The sequence below is a fragment of the Oncorhynchus kisutch genome, linkage group LG21, assembly GCF_002021735.2.
Source record: "Oncorhynchus kisutch isolate 150728-3 linkage group LG21, Okis_V2, whole genome shotgun sequence".
Lineage (NCBI taxonomy): Eukaryota > Metazoa > Chordata > Actinopteri > Salmoniformes > Salmonidae > Oncorhynchus > Oncorhynchus kisutch.
In genome coordinates, this window is record NC_034194.2 from 26,066,281 (window position 1) to 26,088,486 (window position 22,206).

General features: G+C 42.6%; 1 protein-coding gene across 4 annotated transcripts in view; it reads left to right on the top strand.

Annotated features, from left to right (window-relative positions):
* The first annotated feature begins 552 nt into the window (after positions 1-552).
* The window catches only part of LOC109866286 (SAM and SH3 domain-containing protein 1), a 304,701-nt gene continuing 283,047 nt past the window's right edge, over positions 553-22,206 (top strand). For 2 of the 4 annotated variants that reach the window (XM_031800988.1, XM_031800989.1), the window contains exon 1: positions 557-2,143. In XM_031800988.1, the coding sequence (XP_031656848.1) occupies positions 1,637-2,143 (507 nt within the window). In that variant the 5' untranslated portion in view covers positions 557-1,636. Of the gene's footprint in view, positions 2,144-22,206 lie in introns of all 4 variants that reach the window. The other 2 variants (XM_031800987.1, XM_020454867.2) reach the window with 2 other exon arrangements.

A 22,206-nucleotide genomic window follows, 5' to 3' on the forward strand; every position in this document is an offset into this window, starting at 1 on the left:
TGGTCTTCCATGTATGGAAAGGGCCCAGTGGGTGTCCTCCTCTGTCTGCAGCAGTAGAGAGGTTGAACAAAAACGTAAGCAGCATTCAATATGGCCCTTAAGTGTTTAATTCCCTGGTTTGATATGGTGAGAGTGAGTCAGTGGAGTAGTCTGTGTTCTAGAGCCCTGTGTGAGGCAGCAAGCTGTTTCAGCTAGTGAAAGGACTATGGGCACTCTCCCACTCTCGCTTGGTCCCTTTCTCTCCCTCCCTCTTTGTTTCTCTCTCTCTCTCCCTCTCTCTCTTTATCTAAAAAAGTAAAAGCAACATCAAAACAAAGAGCAGTTATTATGTGATAATTTGGCGATTGCAATTTTTAGTTTAATCCTTTAATAAATTCAACGAAGTAAAACCAGTATTTCAGTACCTCAACTGTTAGACAGGGGATGCTAGTGCGTGATGAGAAACGAGTCCAGGGACATACTGAATGAGAGGGAGAGGGAGCGAAAGAGAAAGAGACACTGAGCGGAGAGAGAAATCACACGGAGTAGGAGAGACACGTGAATCAAACCAGAAACGAGACTGCTCATTTAAACTGTATGACAGGCGGATGGAATGCGCTCTCAGAGCATCTTGCGGTTAACTTTGGACTCTGTGTGGGGACTCGTTGACCGTGCGCGCATGGGTTCCGTGACAGGTTGTAAAGAAGGAATTCCAACACTATTTTTAAAGCCACACGCGGATCTGGGGGCGTGGACCGCTCGAGCACAGACCGTTTGGTTCGAGGAACATTTTAATGTGACTGTTGGATGTGGATTGTCGTACCGCTCTACCGGCTTGGAGTGCCCCGGCATACCCAAAGCATTTGGACACAACACGGTCCGAGCTGTCGCTCTCGTTGGTTCGGGATTGCTTTGAGTTTAAAATTATATTTTCTGTCAATTTCCCTGTCATTGGAATACGTACATTTTGCTCCGGTTGAGGGTTTACAAGAGTGAGGGCGGCGTGGAAGGAATAGGCTACTACAGCGGGAGCAAAGCGTCTCCAAATGGCGCAACGTTGGAACGTTTATGATTACATATAACTAAACCAATTACTGAATACGGTAACACTTTCTAATCCGTCTAAATCTGGAACAATTCTTGGTTTTAAATAATGATTTTTTTCTTTGCCTAACGTGATTGTTTACCGTGAACCTGGCATGTCAATATGGGCGAGTAACATCGATGGCAAATGACATCGGGGATTTGAGCGCTATCACTGCATCCACTGAACTCATCTCCGTCTGCAAATATTGGCATGTGTCAAAGGATATCAGTGTATTTCGTTTCACTGACCTTTTTCACCAAACGGGTTTATTGGATGTTATCACAGAATAACGGGAGGCCATATATTCCATATTCCCTATCAAAAATAATAGAATTTTGAACTACGTAGCATACAGTTTAGGCTATTATTTTTGAGTCATGGATTCTAACATTTGCATTGTCCTTTCTTCGTGTGTTCCTGACATTTAGACTGCATTAATTGCGAAGATACTGCCATTTTCATTTGCATTTAACAATGAGATTTAAAATCCGTTTGGGGAAGTAATTATTGGTGGTGTTCTGTTCTGCACTCTTTACATTAGCCTATTTACAGTAGCTACAACACCCAAACATGACAAGCACCGGACCTGTCATCGTGTTTGAGTGGCTGAAGACCCTCCAGCTCTCTCAGTATGTGGAGTCCTTCGTGGATAACGGCTACGATGATCTGGAAGTTTGCAAACAAATTGGAGACCCCGACCTGGATGCTATCGGTGTCTACATACCGCACCACCGGCAAAGGATCCACGACGCGGTGCAAAGGCTGAAAGACGATGATAAGGAGACTGCGGCGGGGCTGTATTTTACACTTGAGCCGATGCCCCCCGCGTCCGAAATGTGTCCTAGTCACCTGGTGGACCAGTACGAGTCTAAACTCCGGGGGTCCAAGTCTTGGACCGAACCGAATAGTGACCGGGTTGGGAGGAATGGGGGCGCGTTTCTGGGCGCGCAGAGGAACCTGACGCTTGGAAACCGGAGGGAGCTGGTGATTTACCCCAAACTGAAGCTGAAGATCATGATTAGGGATAAAGTCATCAGAGATGGAGTCAACCTTGCCAGGCCACCATACTCAAACAAGGTGAGATCATCATCAAGACCATACCTCTCACTGGAAAGCTGTATAACCAATGCATACCATCATTATAACCGCAAAGGATAATCAGTCATCCAAATCATTTTGAATTGGAGAAAGATGCTACTCATGATATAAATGTTGGGTTGGGTATGCTATATCATAGATATGCATCTCAGATCAAGTGGTTATTGTCTGAGCCATTGCTGATTGTCAGGCCTCAGGAGAGCCCTGTCTGGCCCTATTGTCCCCTGGGGATGTGTCCTTGTCTGGCCCTATGTTCCCTTGGGATTGTGTGAGTTAGTGAATGCTGCCGTGGTGACGGCTGGCTGCTGTGGATCAATGAGCGGGAAGAGGAGGAGCCTTCAATCATTCTCTGATTTCCTGTAGAGAGAAACACACTTGGATGATTGATTAATTCACACTCACCTATCTAGTGTTTCTCACCTGTCTGTCCAGACCCCAGACCTCTCTGAGGAGTTGGATCAACCTGCGTCATCGTGCTCATTTTGGCCCAGGCCAATTTAGTTGATGAACGTGTGTCGTCATCATTGATTAATAGCAGTCTAAATTGAGGGTGTCCATCTGGTTTTCTGCTGGAGCTCATTTGAGGAGGCAGATTGATAGCATCTTTATATCAGATCAGTGGCCTTACATCAGATGCTCAGCCTACTGAGGGCTCACTCAATGACCACTTTGTTAGTACAGAGAAGAAAGTGAGAGACACACACACACACACACACACACACACACACACACACACACATACACATAGCTTTTGTCACCATAGCCGTGCAATGCAATGTACATTATATTTTTTGGGATACGATGAAAAAGATCAGTGTTTTATTCTACAGAGAGATTCTCCTGAGAGAAAATAGCATTTCAAAGGATTATCTCATGCACATGTTATTTCAAGGGTTTCCAATTGAATTGATCCTTAAATCTTGAAATCTTACAATGAACATGCAGACTTTATTTGGGATTTCAAAGTGATCAATATTCAAATTGCAGTGTTTTGTCAGCACTTCTTCTGCCTCTTTGTATTCCTGGCATTATCCCTTTTCCTATAAATGGGAATCCCACAGAGATTTGGGATTTTTCCAGGACTATGGCTAATGTCACTTTGAAACAAATTGTTGTCTCCAGACGGTTAAAGGCTGTATTTATTTAGAGCCAAAGCTTCGACACTGAGGCTTTGGAGGAGAATGAGCAGTTCAAGGTCTCTCTCTCGCTCTCTCTGTGTGTGTATGTGTGTGTGTGTGTGTGTGTTTGCTTGCTTGCATGCGTGTATACATACAGTATATGAGTGTGAAACCCAGCAGTAGAGTGTTGAATGTGATCCATGCCAGTAGTCTTCTCCTCAGGAGCGAGTCAATTGTGAGGAGCCCTCAGTGATGGAACTGTGACCAGCTGGCCTCTGATTGGTCAGTGCAGGGTTCTTCTCTCTCTGCCCCTGAGACCAGACATGGTAGTCTCAACAAGGCTTACATATTACATTAAATACAGCATAGATAAGCAAATGGCGGTTGTGTAGAAGGGTCAGTGTCTGGTAACTCTATGTTCACACTGCTTCTCTGTTTGTTTTTGTGCTTCATTTGTAGACACAGTACTTCATCCAGCACTGCTTAGTGATGATGCTCTGAAATGTCGTTGACTGCCACGTCCCTATGAGGCTATAGGACCATAAGCCAACACTTCACTACTAGGGCTCTGCTGGGAGACATTAATACCCATGATCCTTATCTAGACCACAGGGAGCCCTTGTCTGGGGGGGAGATAGAGAGACACAGACAGAGCCAGAGAGAGAGAGAATGAGAGAGGGGGGTATCATTGCTCGAACATGCCTATGATTGCACAGTTCTGTATTTCTCATTGGAGAACAATACTAGCATTATTGATAGTGTTTGGTGTGTAATTGTTGTGTGCAGTGCAGTCATATTGCTTGCTAATGGCTACTTAGATACTACACTTGTGCTTATTGATTTTCTTGGTTCCTTTTAATTCCTTCATTGCATTTTCCTGACTGAGAAGTGACATTGACACCATCAACGACAAATGCGTTTGGAAACGAGTGAAACAAATTAACTGCCATGCCATGGCTCATCCTCTTGCTGTGTTGTGGTGACAATGTTGCCATTCCAGAGCATGGAGGCTGAGGAGACACAAGGAGAGGGGTACTTTACTCTCTGCATCTACTTTATGCTATCTAGAAGATGTTATGTCTGACCATATTGAATCACAGACCCAGTGTAATGCTGTCCCTGAAGCACACAGAGATTTGTGGTCAAAGCATGTCAGTTTCTGCTAATTAAAGTGGAGATGTTCAGTTGAGTTAGAAAAATGTTTTTTAAAATGTGCCCTGTCTTCAGATGCCAAAAGGCTTGCAGAAACAGCATCAGTTAACAGGATGGTGCTCTTCGCATTTCGCTACACTCGCATTAACATCTGCTAACCATGTGTATGTGACAAATACAATTTGATTTGATTTGATTTGATTTGCTCTGCCCTATATTTCCTCTTGATCCAGCCAATCAGATGATCTGGAATGAATGGGAAGGGCAGCTCGTTAAATGTTATGGCTTTTTGTGACGCTGATTTGAATCTCTACTATTTCAGTTACAAATCGTCCACGATTTGACTCTCCATGAATGTCTGCGTTGTAGGGCGTTAGATAGCAGCCTCTGTCCTGTACACCTCCACAATACTAGTATTTCCTCTGTATGCCCTGTGTCTGTGTGGTTAGGAAGTGGAAGCTAAACTCAGGGAGATGCTCCCATTGTTTGACTGCAGGCTGATGGAGCCACGTGTCCATTCACTCGTGTTGTGTTTTGGATTTCCGATTTCCGATTTCCGCCCATGGAATAGCACTGAGGAGACAAGTGGCCTGCATTGTCCTGATGGGAGGGTGATGAAACCACTGGGTGTCATGTGGAGAGGATGACTGTACATAGATGGAAGTTTATGCTGCTCAAACAGAAACAGGACTGGAATCAGTGTTTGTTAAGAGGACTGGGCTGCTGATGCTGATCTAAGGTCAGCTTAGCATTTCACCCATGTCAGGATTTGTGGAGGGTAAGCTGTTCCTAGATAAGTTCTTACGGGAAACTTCACATCACTTGGTCAAAGCCTTAAACTGACCTGAGAGCAGTTGATTCAATCTGGTGGGAGTTTTTATCAAGCTTGTGGCTTAATGCTCCTTACCAATGTGAGACATTCAGTTAATACATGGAGTTGTTGAGTCTTTGTGAGGGAAGATGGAAAGGCAGTATGGGGTAGTTGATGCTATTATTGGCTTCCTCCCTGAGTGAAAGGACAAGATCGTCACCTTCCATGCTTCACTCTAACCTTGCTTCCTCTCTTAGTTCTTTGAATATCCCAGCTTCCTCGCCTTTCATGAAATAAGCTTTCTGTTAGAGGTCCTCTAGTTGGCCTAATGAGAAAATGACCATGGTCCACTCCTGCATTATGGCTATAGAAACCCCTTAGGCCAGACTGAAGTACAGCCAAACCGTAGTGTGAAAAAGAGCTTTGTTTATAGAGATTTAACTTCCTGAATGTTTCAGATATAAGATAGTGGTCATAACAATGTATCATTCATGTGGTGTAGTATAGTGCTAAGTAAAATAATATACATTTCTGTGGTACAATTTTATGGTACATGCATTATCCATAACACTGTTCCCCACTCAAAATAGCATTTAACCCCGGGAGAATAACTCATTCCCAAACAAATCACATTTTATTGGTCACATACACATATTTAGCAGATAATATTGCGGGTGTAGCGAAATGCTTGTGTTCCTTGCTCCAACAGTGCAGTAGTATCTAACATTTCACAACAATATACACAAATCTAAAAGTAAAATAATGGAATTAGAAATATATAAATCATGTCCGAGTGGCATTGACTAGAATACAGTAGAATACAATATATACATATGAAATGAGTATAAAACAGTATGTAAACATTAGTTAAGATACTAGTGTTCCATTTAAAGTGACCAGTGATTCCATCTCTCCGCTTTCTCATAAAGAAGACGGTATGCTCTGTTTTTACATAATTAAGAGCTTTTTCCTTATTGATAAGCCAGGCAGCAGAGTAATTTGGTGAAAGCTTTTCGTTTAGCCAAGAATCTTCTTTTCTTCATGTTACACCCTGTGGGCTGGCAAGCTGCCAAAAGACGGGAAAAGGAGACCCTTTAGAATGGAACGGCCCTGGTGTTTGCCAAGGTTTCTGCTGAAAGTCCTGTTTGCTCTCAGCCTTTATTAAGGACCATTTAAAGGTGTAATCAACAACTGCTCGTAAAAAGGAAGTCATAAAATGTCAAGGATGGCCGTATGGGCTTGAGTCAGGGAGAGACAGTAAATTAGCGAGACAGGTAAAGGATAGAGGAGGGGGAGTGTCATAGAGGGATGGACCACACTCATTCCCTTCACACAAAACACACTCAAATTGCTTTACTACCAGTCTCCTTTTATTCTACACTTAAAACCTCTTAGAGCTACCCCCTACTTTTTTCAATTTCCGCCTGAAGACATACCCAAATCTAACTGCACAGTCAGGCACAGCACCAAGGATATGCATATTCTTGGTACCATTTGAAAGAAAACCCTCTGAAGTTTGTGTAAATGTGAATTGAATGTAGGAGAATATAACACAATAGATCTGGTTTAGATAATACAATGAAAAAAACCATACGTTTATCTTTTTATTGTTGTATCATCATCTTTAAAATGAACAAGATAAAGCAAACATTCAGATAGGATGATGGGGACAATTTCAGTGTAAAATATAAGAGGGCAACAGTACTTGTGCAAAGTGTCAGAATGATAACTTCCAAAATAAGTGTGCTACATGACATTTATCATGAAGTCACACAGGTGTCCCACACAAGTTGCCCAAATGTACCCAAGTGGCCGAATTGGTGAAGTTATACATTTTGAATGGAATAACTATATACAAAATACCAAAATGGTATTCTAACCCCCACCCCCCCCCACACACACAAAAGAAATTGAGAAAAAACATGAAAAAAATATATACACATTTACAAAATAACACTTTCAATATTTGGAAGACCCTCAGTCCTCTTCACAATATTATGCTGCTGATGCCAGGTGCCATAGCACATCCATGCCTGCAGAAATACATTTGGGCAGATGAACACCACTTGTGGCAGGAGCTAGATGAACCAGCTTCAGTGGGGGATGGACACCTTGGCAGTGTCACTGTGAAAGAAAATGTGCAGTTAGAATAGTTTCACATATGAGCACTGTATCAACAGGTATAATACACAGATTACAGAGTACAGGGAACATAAGGTTGAATATATTATTACAGACATGCTAGATCTACTGTCTCATTTATATTATGACATTTCAGCTAGATCTACTGTCTCTATTATATTATGACAGACCAGCTAGATCTACTGTCTTTATTATATTACAACAGACCAGCTGTATCTACCGTCTCCATTTCACTTTGGCCATTGTTGTGGGCCTGCCCTGCCCTCAACAGCCTCAAATAGGCTATTTAATTTCCCAAATAATATATTATTAATTTCAAACAACGGCATTAGCATGAGAATAACTTACCAGTCCAAAACGATGTCCTCTCCGTTCAAAAAACATTCCTCCATTTGGGAATCGCTAAATTAATCATCCTCGATCAATTTCTTCTAAAATTGTGTGTACATCTGTATATCTTGACTTAGATTTAGCTTTCCCTGACTTAGTCGCCATACTGATTGATATATAAACAGCTGAAGATGCGCTTTACCAAAACAATGCTGTGCATAACATGCGTGGCTCCTTCCAGTATGAATCGTCAATGGCGAATTAACCTCTTTACGCCGGAGTTTACTACATGGGTTGGTCTTCCAACACATAAACATTACATATTTCCGTTTACCTCAGCTCATTGGCTATCTACCCAGCTAGATTTCAAGACGATCAGTGGTCATTGGCTTAAAATAGTCAATCAACGAAACAGCGGGCAAATCAGTGGTGCACAATGATGTCATTACTTGTTGTCTTCAAATCGGTTTCTTTCAGTCAATACGTCCCGCGAAATGACCCATCAGGTTTGGTTGTGTTACAAACAAACCAGTTGATTGCAATGAAACCAAACATGACTGGAAAAGTCACGTTTTGTGTGTGTATTTACCTCAAATGTAAATTTCATGTTAGGCTATAAAAATGGATTTTATCAAACAAAAGACCATTCATTGTGTAACAATGAGCATTGGGATTGCAAACAGAGGAAGATCGTCAAAGGTAAACAATTTATTTTATTGCAGTTTGTGATTTTGTTGAAATAGTTGTTTTTTATGGGAATCTATCCTCAGACAATCGCATTGTATTCTTTCGCAGTAAATCCTTTTTTAAATCTGACAACGTAGTTGGATTAGCAAGATTCTAGGCTTTCAAAACATGTGAGACACTTGTATTTTCATGAATGTTTAATATGACTATTTATGTAGCGATCACCGTATGTTGTCGAATCTCAGCCCACTACCGGGTTCCGTGCGCAGATAGGTTAAAGGCTGCCAAATATGGCCTGTTCCTAGATCAGTTAGTGCTGTCTTGCCAAATCCTATGGTAATTGTCATGTCAACAACTATAAAAGTTTGCTGTACAGCACCAACAGACTTGGTACCAGGCTATGCATGATAAACACTAGCACTTGAGAACCTGAACAACATCTGGGTGTGTTGTGTCTAGGCTGTTAGCTAGTTCCCTGATCTTTGACCCCTACTGGGTTTGACCTGCTAGTCAAACACTAGCTGAGCTGGGGTGATCCTGATCGGAGTTGACAAGAAGAAACGGACCATACATACTACAGTCCCTCTGGGTCTCAATGGTTCTAGTTCCAGTACACTATCAGAATATAACATTTACATTTTGGGTAATAGGGCCTCCGGACTGTGCGCTCAGTGCTGTAATGTACAGGTAACTGCCAAAATAAAGGAAACACACGCATAAAGTGTCTTAATAGGGCATTGGGCCACCATGACCCCTCGAACTGCTTCAATGTACCTTGGCATAGATTCTATAATAGATTCTATAAGTGTTTGGAACTCTATTGAAGGAATGCGACACCATTCTGGAACTCTATTGAAAGGATGCGACACCATTCTGGAACTCTATTGAAGGGATGCGACACCATTCTTTCATAATTTGGTGTTTTGTTGATGGTGGTGGAAATCTTGTCTCAGGCGCCACTCCGGAAGTGTTCAATTGGGTTGAGATCTGGTGAGACACACACACACACACACACACACACACACACACACCCTTTAAACCCTCTACGTTCCTTTGAGACCACTCTCAAAGTCACTGAGATCTCTTCTTCTAACTATGGTAGTAAAATACTGGGCATTTTTATAAATGACCCTAAGATTGATGGGATGTTAATTACTTAATTAACTCAGGAACCACACCTGTGTTGAAGCAAGTTCTTTCAATATACTTTGTATCCCTCATTTAATCAAGTGTTTCCATTATTTTGGCAGTTACCTGTATGTGAGGCTCCTGAGCTCTTCCACAGCTGTCAAAAGAAATCAGATATATATGCACCCTCAGTCTTGTGAAGTTTTCTGGAAATTAAAGGAGTAGCCTGCTACGTATTTTCTCCATAGAGAATGGTGTGTGTCATTGTTTTATCAGAGCACCACATAACGTTTTAATGGCTGGCTTTCTGTCCAGTCGGGCCCACAGAGACAGACAGACATGACCACCCTTCTCCAAGGAACAAGTGAAAATGTGGGAAAAGCAGTGTAACACTGTGTGCAGCTGGCCTTCTCATTTCACTGGGACGTTTTCCTACTGTGCTCTTTGTTTCTCACATAATCGAGTGGCTTTTAAGCAGCTTTAGTCATACTTGAAAACGTGCTTATGTGAGGCTGTGGGCGTAAGTATACTATTCAAATTACCCAGAAACACAGTTGAAATGCTTCAAATACTCTAATGAATACTTTACATAACATTTACAGTTATAATGATAATTGATAATTGTTTAGAAATCTATCACGGCATATATGTGGTAAAGTTTTAGCCACAGTATATACTCAGCTTCTTAGTCTAATTCTATACTGGCAAGATATATGTCCCTCATATGGCACATCCATATCACTTACAGAGCTATGCATAGTCATGGCAACACCTTTAAATAAAGCGTCCAGGCTATGTTGTTGCTGGACGCTGCAGCCATGACTATTTCCACTGTAGAAGAGGTCCTGATGAGACATGAATGACAGATATATTATCAGATATGTTATCAGATATATTATCAGATATGTTATCAGATATGTTATCAGATATGTTATCAGATATGTTATCAGATATGTTATCAGATATATTATCAGATATGTTATCAGATATATTATCAGATATATTATCAGATATGTTATCAGATATTTTATCAGATACGTTATCAGATATATTATCATATATATTATCAGATATGCTGTCAGATGTGTTATCAGATATGTTATCAGATCAGTGTTACAGCTACAAGTACAACACCATAATGAATCAGTCCTGTTCTCCAACATGGACAGCAAAGCAAATGAAGCAATCAAGTGCCCCTGTAGGATAGAGAGTGACAAGAGAGCAGGCTCCAGCATCTGTGTGTGTCAGGAACCAGATTGCACACATCCCCATTGCGTGTAGATCACAGTCGGGTTGATTAAAGAAGGGATCATTATACCAACCTATTCTGTAGACAGTGATTGGAGCTCACAGGAAATCACTTTGTGTGAAATCAAAACATAGAATCATTTGTGGTTGTAGCCCATAGAGTTGGCCTTTGTTATATCTTCTTATAGTTGCATGTGTGTGACCTATTGTGTCTCCCTCCCACTATGCACGCCACCAGTCAGGGGTCATGCACCGGGGTGCCTTTGAAGGCAGGGGTTGCCATAGAAACAGATTGTGAGTATTTAAAGATTAGTTACCTTGTTTGTCCGGCTGCATGTAGTCTGGGATTGGTGGTATTAGGAGGTTAAGTGGCAGAGTGCAGGTTGGGATTATTGCATTTTATTGCATAATTCTGGCAAAGATGCAATAACTCCAGTATTTGTCCTGCATTGCTTGTTCACCATCTTATTTTTAGATCAGGAGACTATTTGTTTTCAGCTTTTTTATTTCCAGACATATGGTGAGCAATATGTTAAGAACAACCTAATCGCAATAAAATCCCACTATTGAATCACACTACCTATAGAATTGTGAGAATTGCAATACGTATCGTATCGGCACCTAAGCATTGTGATAATATCGTATCATGAGGTCCCTGGCAATTCCCAGCCCTAGCTAGTCCTGATAATGTGTTCTTTTAGAGGGCTTATTCTTTGAAAATTGCAATGTAGTTCTTAAATGACTCCAACCTTTAGGGTCAAATGTCTTCAGAGGTCAATCCTATAGGTTTTTACTGCATACCTATAAAATATCAACCCTCTTTTTCATAGTCACGACTCTGCTTTTATAAAAGGTGGCAGAGCACTTTCTCCAGTTTGTTTTCCCAGCCCTAGCCCCTGTCTCCCCAGTCCCCACGGTCTCTGTGTCAAATGGATAGCGTAATCCCTTCTCTATGAAGATAGTGTTAAACGGGGGGAGTGAGGGATGAGGGCGCTCCCTCCAGAGCATGGGTCCAGGCTGCAGCATCATTAATCAGCAGCTGTAAAGCAACAGACAGGATATGATGTCAGGTGACCTTTCCCTGGTCCTTGGGAGGATGCCATGGTGTGTTCAGGTACACTAGTTACAGTGTCGACCTGCACCGAATGTCGCCCTGCACCAAGATTCGCCCTGCGCTGAATTTTTTAATTTTTTAATTTTACCTTTATTTTACTAGGCAAGTCAGTTAAGAACAAATTCTTATTTTCAATGACGGCCTAGGAACAGTGGGTTAACTGCCTGTTCAGGGGCAGAACGACAGATTTTGTACCTTGTCAGCTCGGGGATTTGAACTTGCAACCTTTCGGTTACTAGTCCAATGCTCTAACCACTAGGCTACCCTACCTTCGCTCTGCACCGAATGTCGACCTGCACCGAGTTTCGCCCTGCACTGAATGTCGCCCTGCACCGAATGTCGACCTGCACCGAGTTTCAACCCTGCACGCAATGTCGATCTGCACCGAATGTCGACCTGCACTGAATGTCGCCCTGCACCAAGATTCGCCCTGCACTGAATGTCGCCCTGCACCGAGTTTCGCCCTGCACTGAATGTCGCCCTGCACCGAATGTCGCCCTGCACCGAGTTTCGCCGTGCACCGAGTTTCGCCCTGCACGCAATGTCGATCTGCACCGAATGTCAACCTGCTGTTCATTTCGCGCTGTGTGTTTTAGGGACTAGCCGTGGGTGGCCGTTTACGACATTTTCCCGCTATTCTACTAGCGGCTGCCACTCTGTTCAGAGGTGCTAAGTACTCTCGGCCGGCAAATACTACCGGTGTGTCGAGAATTTAAGACCACCAACAGCAGTCACACTATTACACTGTCCTCTTTAAGACACTTCTTAGACAGCATGAGTCATTTAACAGAATGATGAGAGGAGTTGGCCTAACCCGCACACCTATCAACTTGTATGTCAGAATGGTCCCATGGTCCACAGGGCAAGAGTGTGAGAGATAGTGAGAAAGAGAGAGAGGGGGGAGTGGGATTATCCTGTCTGAAGGTATTATAAGGGTCGGGGTAAGGAAGGTAAAGAACGAACACTGCTCCGCCAGAGAACCCACCCCATCTCCCCCTCCCACTCTCTCCTCTCTAATTGGTCCATTTCCAATGCATCAGTGTAGGGCTGTGCAGAGAGTCTTTGATCATGGGGACCACACGGGTGTTGCTGTGTCTCTGTACCTGGCTGAGCGGCTTTGTAGTGGCTGTGCCTGGCAGGGTTGTAAAACACTGTGACTCTACATTCCCAGCTGGATCCAGACCTTCATTAGCCTAAACAACCAGTTAGTACACTCTTCTGATTCACTCAAACACACACAAGCATTAGATTATCGCACATCCTGTTTTTATATCATTATAAACTGTGTGGCTCGAGCCCTGAATGCTGATTGGCTGACAGCCGTGGTGTATCAGACCGTATACCATGGGTATGATAAAACATGTATTTTTACTGCTCTAATTATGTGAGTAACCTGTTTATAATAGCAGTAATGCACCTCTGAGGTTTGTGGTATATGGCCAATATACTACAGCTAAGGGCTGTATCCAGGCACTCCGCGTTGCATTGTGCAGAAGAACAGCCCTTAGCCGTGGTATATTGGCCATATACCACACCCTCCCGTGCCTTATTGCTTAAATAGACCACAGTCATTTTATGATTCTGACTCTTACTCTGGCCTGTGTTTTGTGGTTTGCCACCTCTGATACTGTAAGCATTAATCAAACATTTATGGGCTTGTCTGGAAGAGTAAATGCTGGTGTGTGTGTGCACGCGCATGTGTGGCTGTGTGCATGTGCATGTGTTCATGTGGGTGTGTGCATGTATATATGTGTGTGTGTGTATATAGCACGCTGCACAGCATGCTATGCCACAGAGAGGATGCTAATTATGGAAAGTGCATAACAGGTGCCAGTTTAATGTATGCTGCGGAGGCACTTTACCTCTGAGGCTCCCTGATAGTAATAGCCAATTAGGCTTGTATCAGCACTGATAGATCATGTACCCTAGTTAACTGATGTAACATGCAACCCTTTGATTTGCCTCTTTGGATTTTTGCTAACAGTACATTGTCAAATGGTTTGTGCCGTTGGGGATGGAGAGAGAGATAGATGCAGATGTATATGTTATGATGGTGAGCTAGCTCATCAGGCTTATGCTGTGTGGCTGTGATCGGAGAGTCTGGGGGTTAACCAATCAGGGGCCATCATTAACAGTGCCAGTCGGGGCATGCTCAGTATGGAAGGTCAGAGTTCACTGGACTAATTATTTTTGTGTGCCCTCTCTAAATGTCAGGGTTCATTGTTAAATTCATTAAATAGGCCCACTAATTGCCCACTACTGTGTTTCATGGAAAGTGGAGGCAGCTAAGGCTCAATTGGGTTAACACAGTGGCCTAGAGCCAGGAAATCAGATTTTAGGCTTTTAAATCCATTGAGTCTCCTGTCCAAACGGCTGTCCTACTGTTACTCTTTATCAGTAGCGAGGTCATTATTATGCTACGTCAATGCTAAATGGTTGACCTGCTAGAGCAGGGGTATTCAACTCTGACCCTACGAGGTCCGGAGCCTGCTGGTTTTCTGTTCTACCTGATAATTAAATGCACCCACCTGGTGTCTCAGGTCTGAATTAGTCCAGATTCGAGGGGAACAATAAGAACAACGCATTGGAACTGGCTTCGAGGTCCAGAGTTGAGTTTGAGGGTGCCATATGCTTGAAGGATGCTCACGTACTCCTGTGGCTATGTGAGGTCACTGTGTGTTAATGGTGGAGAGTGATGCAGTCTGAGCTGCCAGGGTTGAACCACAGAACCACCATTTTGTGTCAGCAGATCTTTGTTGAAGGACGGCGCCAAACCAACCCTTGTTTGTTTTAATAGCTCTTGGGGGATTTGTTCTAAAGGGGAGGAATGTCCTGAAGATTAATGTGTAAATGTGTGGAAGGCTCCTTCTCTCCTTCTCCTCTGATTCCAAGGCTCTTTTGTGACAAATTGGGTTGGCCCTCCACGCTTTGTCTCAGTTAGTTAGCTATAGCTCCAGCTCCACCCTCACTTTAGTTTTGGGGTTCTAGTTTCATACTAGGCCCATGGAGGAGGGAGTTGTTTCTTGGCCTGTGTTGACTCTGTGTGTAAACCTACTCATCAGAAAGCATGTCTTAATTAAAGCTGGCCTTGTTTGACATTCATGATTGTCCCCCTTTACGTAACCGTAGTGATGGCTTTTGAAATGTTTTCCCCCCATTCAAAGAGGATTACGCCAAAATTATTATTTGTTTTGACGCAGGGGTTTTCAAAAATAAATTCAATTTTTTTTGTTTTAATTCACTGGATTTGTTCCCTTGACTACATTACAAGACTGGGAGAGACAGCTGAGTCTGCTGTTGTTGTTAGTTTGTTTATATTGCGGGTGGTATCTGCTGCCAAGATGGACTAACTAACTCTGATAATCTTTAATTAATGTGTGGTGGTCAGTCTGGTCACAGCCTTGTGGTGACAGCTAGGAAAATGATCTCTTATTCTGTTAATCACGGGTGAAGTAACACGCACGCACATACACACACAGACAGACACACACAGACGCATGCACGCACGCATGCAGGCAGGCACACAGAATAAATGCTCCTACCGTTGCCATGCATGCCCATATTATATTTACATGTATGACAGTCTGTGTCTGCCTCTTCAAGGTTGTGTTTGCGTGTCTTAAATGTGAGCAATTTATTCAATTACATTGTCAACCAACCTATGGTTCATAGCTTTGGACTCTGAATCCTTGATTGAGGTGCATTATGTCATGGTAGACGTGATGAGGAGTAGGTGTGATAGAGAGCAGATTAAACAAGAGATTCTTACTATATAGATAGAGTCCAGAGGCAGCTCATGAAAGATTGAGATGGTTGGAAGAATGTCGCTCTACTCATCATTATATATTGTTTACTGACTAAACAGAATGTTGGGATTTACAACATTTCCTCAAATTCAAAATACCTGTTTAATTAGAAAATAGAAAAAAGCTTTTTTTTTGTAACTTTCAAAAAAAAAAAGGAGACAGAACAAGAATAAAAGCTTCACTGATCCCTTTTTTCTTTCATTGGTGGGTTGAAATCCCTCTATGCAAAAATATATTGGGCCAATATGGAAACAAATGTCTGTCATATGGCCTTTCCCTGCTGCACAGTGCTGTAAATATAATCCTTCATCACACCATGGAGGCTTAAGGAAGTGTCCTCCCTCCTGTCCTGTACGGTCGGTCAGACTCTGAGGCTAGATGAGAACAGGCTGTCACTCCCAGAACAATAGACTGTTAGGCTGCTCCTCCCAAATCCCCCACAGTTCCACTCTCTGTCCAATCCATTTATGGAACAATCACATGCGATAGAGGGGCCACATGCCCCCCTTACATCACCTAAACATTCACCCCAACTTGAACCACCCCACCCTCTCTCTCACAGTTGCCAAAGCCACAGTCCCAGACTAGGGGCCAGCTCAGCTCAGGAAACACATGCTGGCACCAGTACTGACGCTGAGGAAAGCTATAGAATCGACCTGGGTTGACTTACCTACGTTGAGGTAGAGGTAGAGAGAGAGAGATATAGAGAGAGAGATATATATAGATATATATAGAGATATATATATATATATATCTCTCTCTCTCTCTCTCTGTATCTCTCTCTGTGTATCTCTCTCTCTCTCTGTGTATCTCTCTCATATATATATATATATATATATATATATATATATATATATATATATATATACACAGAGAGAGAGATACACAGAGAGAGAGATACACAGAGAGAGAGAGAGAGATACACAGAGAGAGAGAGAGAGAGAGAGATACAGAGAGAGAGATACACAGAGAGAGAGAGAGAGAGAGAGATACAGAGAGAGAGATACAGAGAGAGAGAGAGAGAGATACAGAGAGAGAGAGAGATACAGAGAGAGAGAGCGATACAGACAGACAGACAGACAGACAGACAGACAGACAGACAGACAGACAGACAGACAGACAGACAGACAGACAGACAGACAGACAGACAGACAGACACATAATGGGCTGAGTTTGTGAAGTACAGTATAATGTTGCTGGGAGCATGTTAAAGGGCTTGTGTGATTATGCATGAAGCTTCATTGTCATGCAGGAATCCCACTGCTCAGCTTATGTCTATTATTATGTAAAGCATGCATTCATATTTGCAATCTGCAAATTTCACTGTTGATTTTGTGTGAATGGGCTCAGCTCTGTAGGAGGGGAGAGGAGCACATGTCTGTCTACACATTGACACTACTTCCTCCTCTGTCCTCCCAGCCTGGTCCCATAGACTAGACGTAGCATTGTACAAGAAAATCCAGGACACTCAAATTAGTATATGTTACGTTTGGTATAGTTACATAAGACAGATGATTGCTTAGGGCATAAATGAATGTAGGGTGGTTGGTCGGGGTGGATGGGAAGCCATATAACACGAACGTCGAGCAACTCAAAGGTTGTGCTAATTAGCAACTTTGCAACTACTTACTACTTTTGAACTACTTTGCATGTTAGCTAACCCTTCCCCTAACCTTAACCATTTAACCTAACTTCTAAACTTAACCCTTACCTTAACCCATATCCCCTAGCCTAGCTAACGTTAGCCAGATAGCTAATGTTTGCCACCTAGCTAGAATTCGTAACATATAATTTTGCATTTTGAAAATTCGTAACATATTATAGGCTGTAGTCCCCACCTGCTTTAAGGAGACTACCATCATCCCAGTGGTCAGGAAAAACAAGGTGACATGACTATCAACCCGTTCTCGCTCACCTCATCATGAAGTGCTTTGAGAGGATGGCCCACATAAAGGCTGGCATGCCAGGCAGGCACACTGGACCCAATGCAATTTGCCTACCCTTCCAACAAATTTGCCTACCGTTCCAATGCAAGATGCCATTTTCATCGCTATTTACACAGCCGTAACACATCTGGTCAAGAAGAACACCAATGTGACAATGCAGCCTGTTAACTACAGTTCGGCATTCAACACTATTGTTCCCTCCAAGTTCAACACCATGCTCAGAACCCTGGGTCTGGATACCACGCTCTGCAACTGGATCCTGGACCCTGACGGGCAGACCATAGGCTGTGAGGATTAGCAACAACACTTCCTCGACACTGACTCTTAACACAGGGGCTCCCTGTACTCTGCTGTACTCCCTTTTCACCCACGACTGCGTGACTTTGCACGAAACCAACTCCATTGTCAAGTTTGCTGACGACACTACGGTTGTAGGCCTTAATAACCACCAACAACAACGAGTCAGCCTATAGGGCGGAGGTAAGTGAACAACCTCAACGTCAACAAAACAAAAGAGCTGATTGTTGAAGACAGGAAGCAGAGGAGGGAACATGGCCCAATCCATATCAACGGGACTACAGTAGAGAGAGTCACGAGTTTTAAGTTCCTTAGCGTCCACATCATCGAGGACTTATCATGGACCAACAACACCATCACTATTGTCAAAGGGCACAACAGTATCTCTACTTCCTAAGACGGCTGAAGAAATTCCTCTCCAAATACTACCGCTGCACCATCGAGAGCATCCTGACCGGTTGCATCACGGCCTTGTATGGGAATTGCTTCATCCACGACCGCAAGGCCCTCTAGCGGGTGGTGAAGATGGCCCAGTACATCACTGGGACCATGCTCCCACCCATCCAGGACATCTACTTGATACGGTGCCTGAGGAAGTCCCGTAGCATCATCAAGGACCACACACACCCCATCACAAGCTGTTTTTCCCTTAACTTCTTATGGCTACCTTCCCGTTAATGTTGGGAAACGGTCTGACACCAACAGGCATGGAGACAGTTTCAATCTACAATGCAAGCCATCAGACTGTTGAACACTTGAACTGGACTGACCAGCTGCTCTGATTCGCCGCACCTTAGCGCACATGCACTCACTCATGCACACACCCACACAGAAATACACAAACACACACATATACATTCATGCTACACATACATCACAACTGCTGCTACCAGACTCTTATTATACTGCTCAGTTTATTCACCAATACACGTGTAAATATTGGACTATAAATTGTGCCTTCCTGTATTATACTTATGCTTATGTTCATACAGTTATCTTTTATTATTTATTATTGTTGCTTTGTCGAGAAGGAACCTGCTGCAAGTAAGAATGTTGTTGGACGATGGATACCATGTGGACCCGTAGGTATGACAAATACATCTGGAAACGTATTCAAATGTTTATTCAAATGTTTATTGCTCTCCAATCATGCATGTATGATCATACATGTTGGCAAAACCACAATACAGAACAGCACACATTTGTAGCTGAAGGGCTCGTATTGCTTATTACTGCCAGGATGGAAGCAGAGGAGGGAATATGGCTGCCTCCAATCCCAATCAGACTGTTGATGATCAACCTTCCTCACAGGGACTGTCACGCCCTGACCTTAGAGATCCTTTTAATTCTCCATTTGGTTAGGTTAGAGTGTGACTAGGGTGGGCAATCTATGTTTTCTATTTCTTTGTTGGCCGGGTATGGTTCCCAATCAGAGGCAGCTGTCTATCGTTGTCTCTGATTGGGGATCATACTTAGGCAGCCTTTTTCCACCTGTAGTTTGTGCGATCTTGTTTTTGGTGCTGTTTAGACCTACTAGACATTACGGTTCGGTTTGGTTTTGTATTTGTAGTTATATTTTCGGTGTTCAGTTGATAAATTAAAATGTACGCCTACCACCCTGCACCTTGCTCCGATCCTTCCATCGACGAACGTAACAGGGACAGAGAGAGTACATTCACATTTGTGGGTCAATTGAGAGAATATTAGAATAAGATTTAAAAAATTAGAACATAAATAATACAAATACCGAGCTATTGTATACTGTATGCTTCCATAAAGAAAATATATACTCTTTTGTACTAAAATAATTGCTCAGAGAAAGAGATAAAAACAAAAATAAAATTCTCAAAAAGATAAGTGTCAAAATTATTGGCACCTCAAAAGATTCTTATAAATTAATTCAAACAAAATGAATGGCCCATCTCAGAGGACGTTGCCGTACCTATTTCAAGTAATTCATATCCTAGAGCGGAAATTCTCTTTTAGGTTCCACTTCGAAGACTGACGCTGACTGCAAATACATGTTCAGGAATTGGGGTGGGAACGTTGTGGTGATCTCCATGTGTAGCAAAGAAATAACAACAAAAAGGGCACTGACTGACAGTGTCACGACCTCCACCGAAGTCGGTCGCTCTCCTTGTTAGGGCGGTGTTCGGCGGTCGACGTCACCGACCTTCTAGCCATCACTAATCCATTTTAAATTTTCCATTGCTTTTGTCTTGTCTTCCTCCACACCTGGTTCCAATCCCATCAATTACATGTTGTGTATTTAACCCTCTGTTTCCCTTCATGTCCTTGTCAGAGATTGTTTGATTGTATGTTTTGTGCAAGTAATGAGTCGAGGTGCGACGGGTTTTGTAACCACTTCTACTATTTTTTGTATATTTTGGTTTTGGGAGTTTTATGAGCACTTATTAAACAACTATGTTTATACCAAGTTCGTTCTCCTGCGCCTGACTTCCCTGCCACCAACAAGCACCCATTACAGACAGCTGTCAATGTAACCAGCTAGCATGCTAACCTTAGCTAGTGAATGAAAGTTACGTGAGCACCATTTCAGCTAAAAATTATTATTTCAGAAAAAGAATACCAAGACTTTTCAAACCTGTCAAGAGATGAGTCTCAGCTAAACCTTGCTTATACGAGCTGTTGACATTTTGATGGTTGACTCTTGTCATTTGATAATTGCAGTGAAACCGTGTCGGATTCCAGACGTCATTAATATTTGGACATGCACACGGACATTGTCAAATAGCTGTATTCTTTGTTCTGTCTCAAAGAAATAATATAAATTCCGGTAATATGGATAGCCTAACTATTGAATGGTTTGGAACAAGATTGATTTGCGTGCCCCGGGGGGTGGAGAGTTCTCTTTAGAATCGATGGAATGGTCGAAAATTTGCACATTTGGTTAAAAAGTCAGTGGTCAAAACCATTTATATTAGGGCGACAGGGTTCTAAAATGCAATCATATCATGCAGTTACACAACTTTTTTTTTGTTATCTTCTTAAAATCCTATTTAAACCCGAACGTTAACCACACTGCTAACCTTAAATTAAGACCAAAAACATGTTTTTATTTTCATGATTTTGTACGATATAGCCAATTTTGACTTTGTGGCTGTTTTATCTAGTGGAAATCCGAGGGTAGGCTACAGAGAAAAGCTGTTTGGCTCGCAGACGACTCACAAATAGGAAGATTGTTGCAGCAGGTGTTTCTGATGAAAAAACATTGCCATGCTGGTGGGTGGTAACATTGAAATAAAACCTAGCCCTGAAACAAAACGTAGGCTGAAAAGAATTTGCACGTCATGCCATAGGAAAGGACACGTAACATCCAAAGTCATACATTCGGATTTGGCACATAAAGCTGAATATATTGTGCTGACTAAAACAATGACTTATTGACTTACATTGTTGTGCATCATCATGGGTAAGCTCTGGCCATAGTCTTTCAGCTTAAAAATTTATATTTGTGTGGGCACTTAAATCTGCATTAACATTCTGTGCTATAATCTCAGTTTAATTAACCTCTCTAGGGTATGTGGGACGCTAGCGTCCCATCTGGCCAACATCCAGTGAGATTGCAGAGCGCTAAATTCAATTACAGAAATGCTCATTATAAAAATTCAGAAAACAAAACATATTTTACACAGGTTTAAAGATGAACTTCTTGTTAAACCAACCACAGTGTCATATTTATAAAATGCTTTTCGGCGAAAGCATACCTAGCCCAGAACATACCTATCCCAGAACATACCTAGCCCAGAACATACCTATCCCAGAACATACCTAGCCCAGAACATACCTAGCCCAGAACATACCTAGCCCAGAACATACCTATCCCAGAACATACCTAGCCCAGAACATACCTAGCCCAGAACATACCTAGCCCAGAACATACCTAGCCCAGAACATACCTATCCCAGAACATACCTATCCCAGAACATACCTAGCCCAGAACATACCTATCCCAGAACATACCTAGCCCAGAACATACCTAGCCCAGAACATACCTAGCCCAGAACATACCTATCCCAGAACATACCTATCCCAGAACATACCTAGCCCAGAACATACCTATCCCAGAACATACCTATCCCAGAACATACCTAGCCCAGAACATACCTAGCCCAGAACATACCTAGCCCAGAACATACCTATCCCAGAACATACCTATCCCAGAACATACCTAGCCCAGAACATACCTAGCCCAGAACATACCTAGCCCAGAACATACCTAGCCCAGAACATACCTATCCC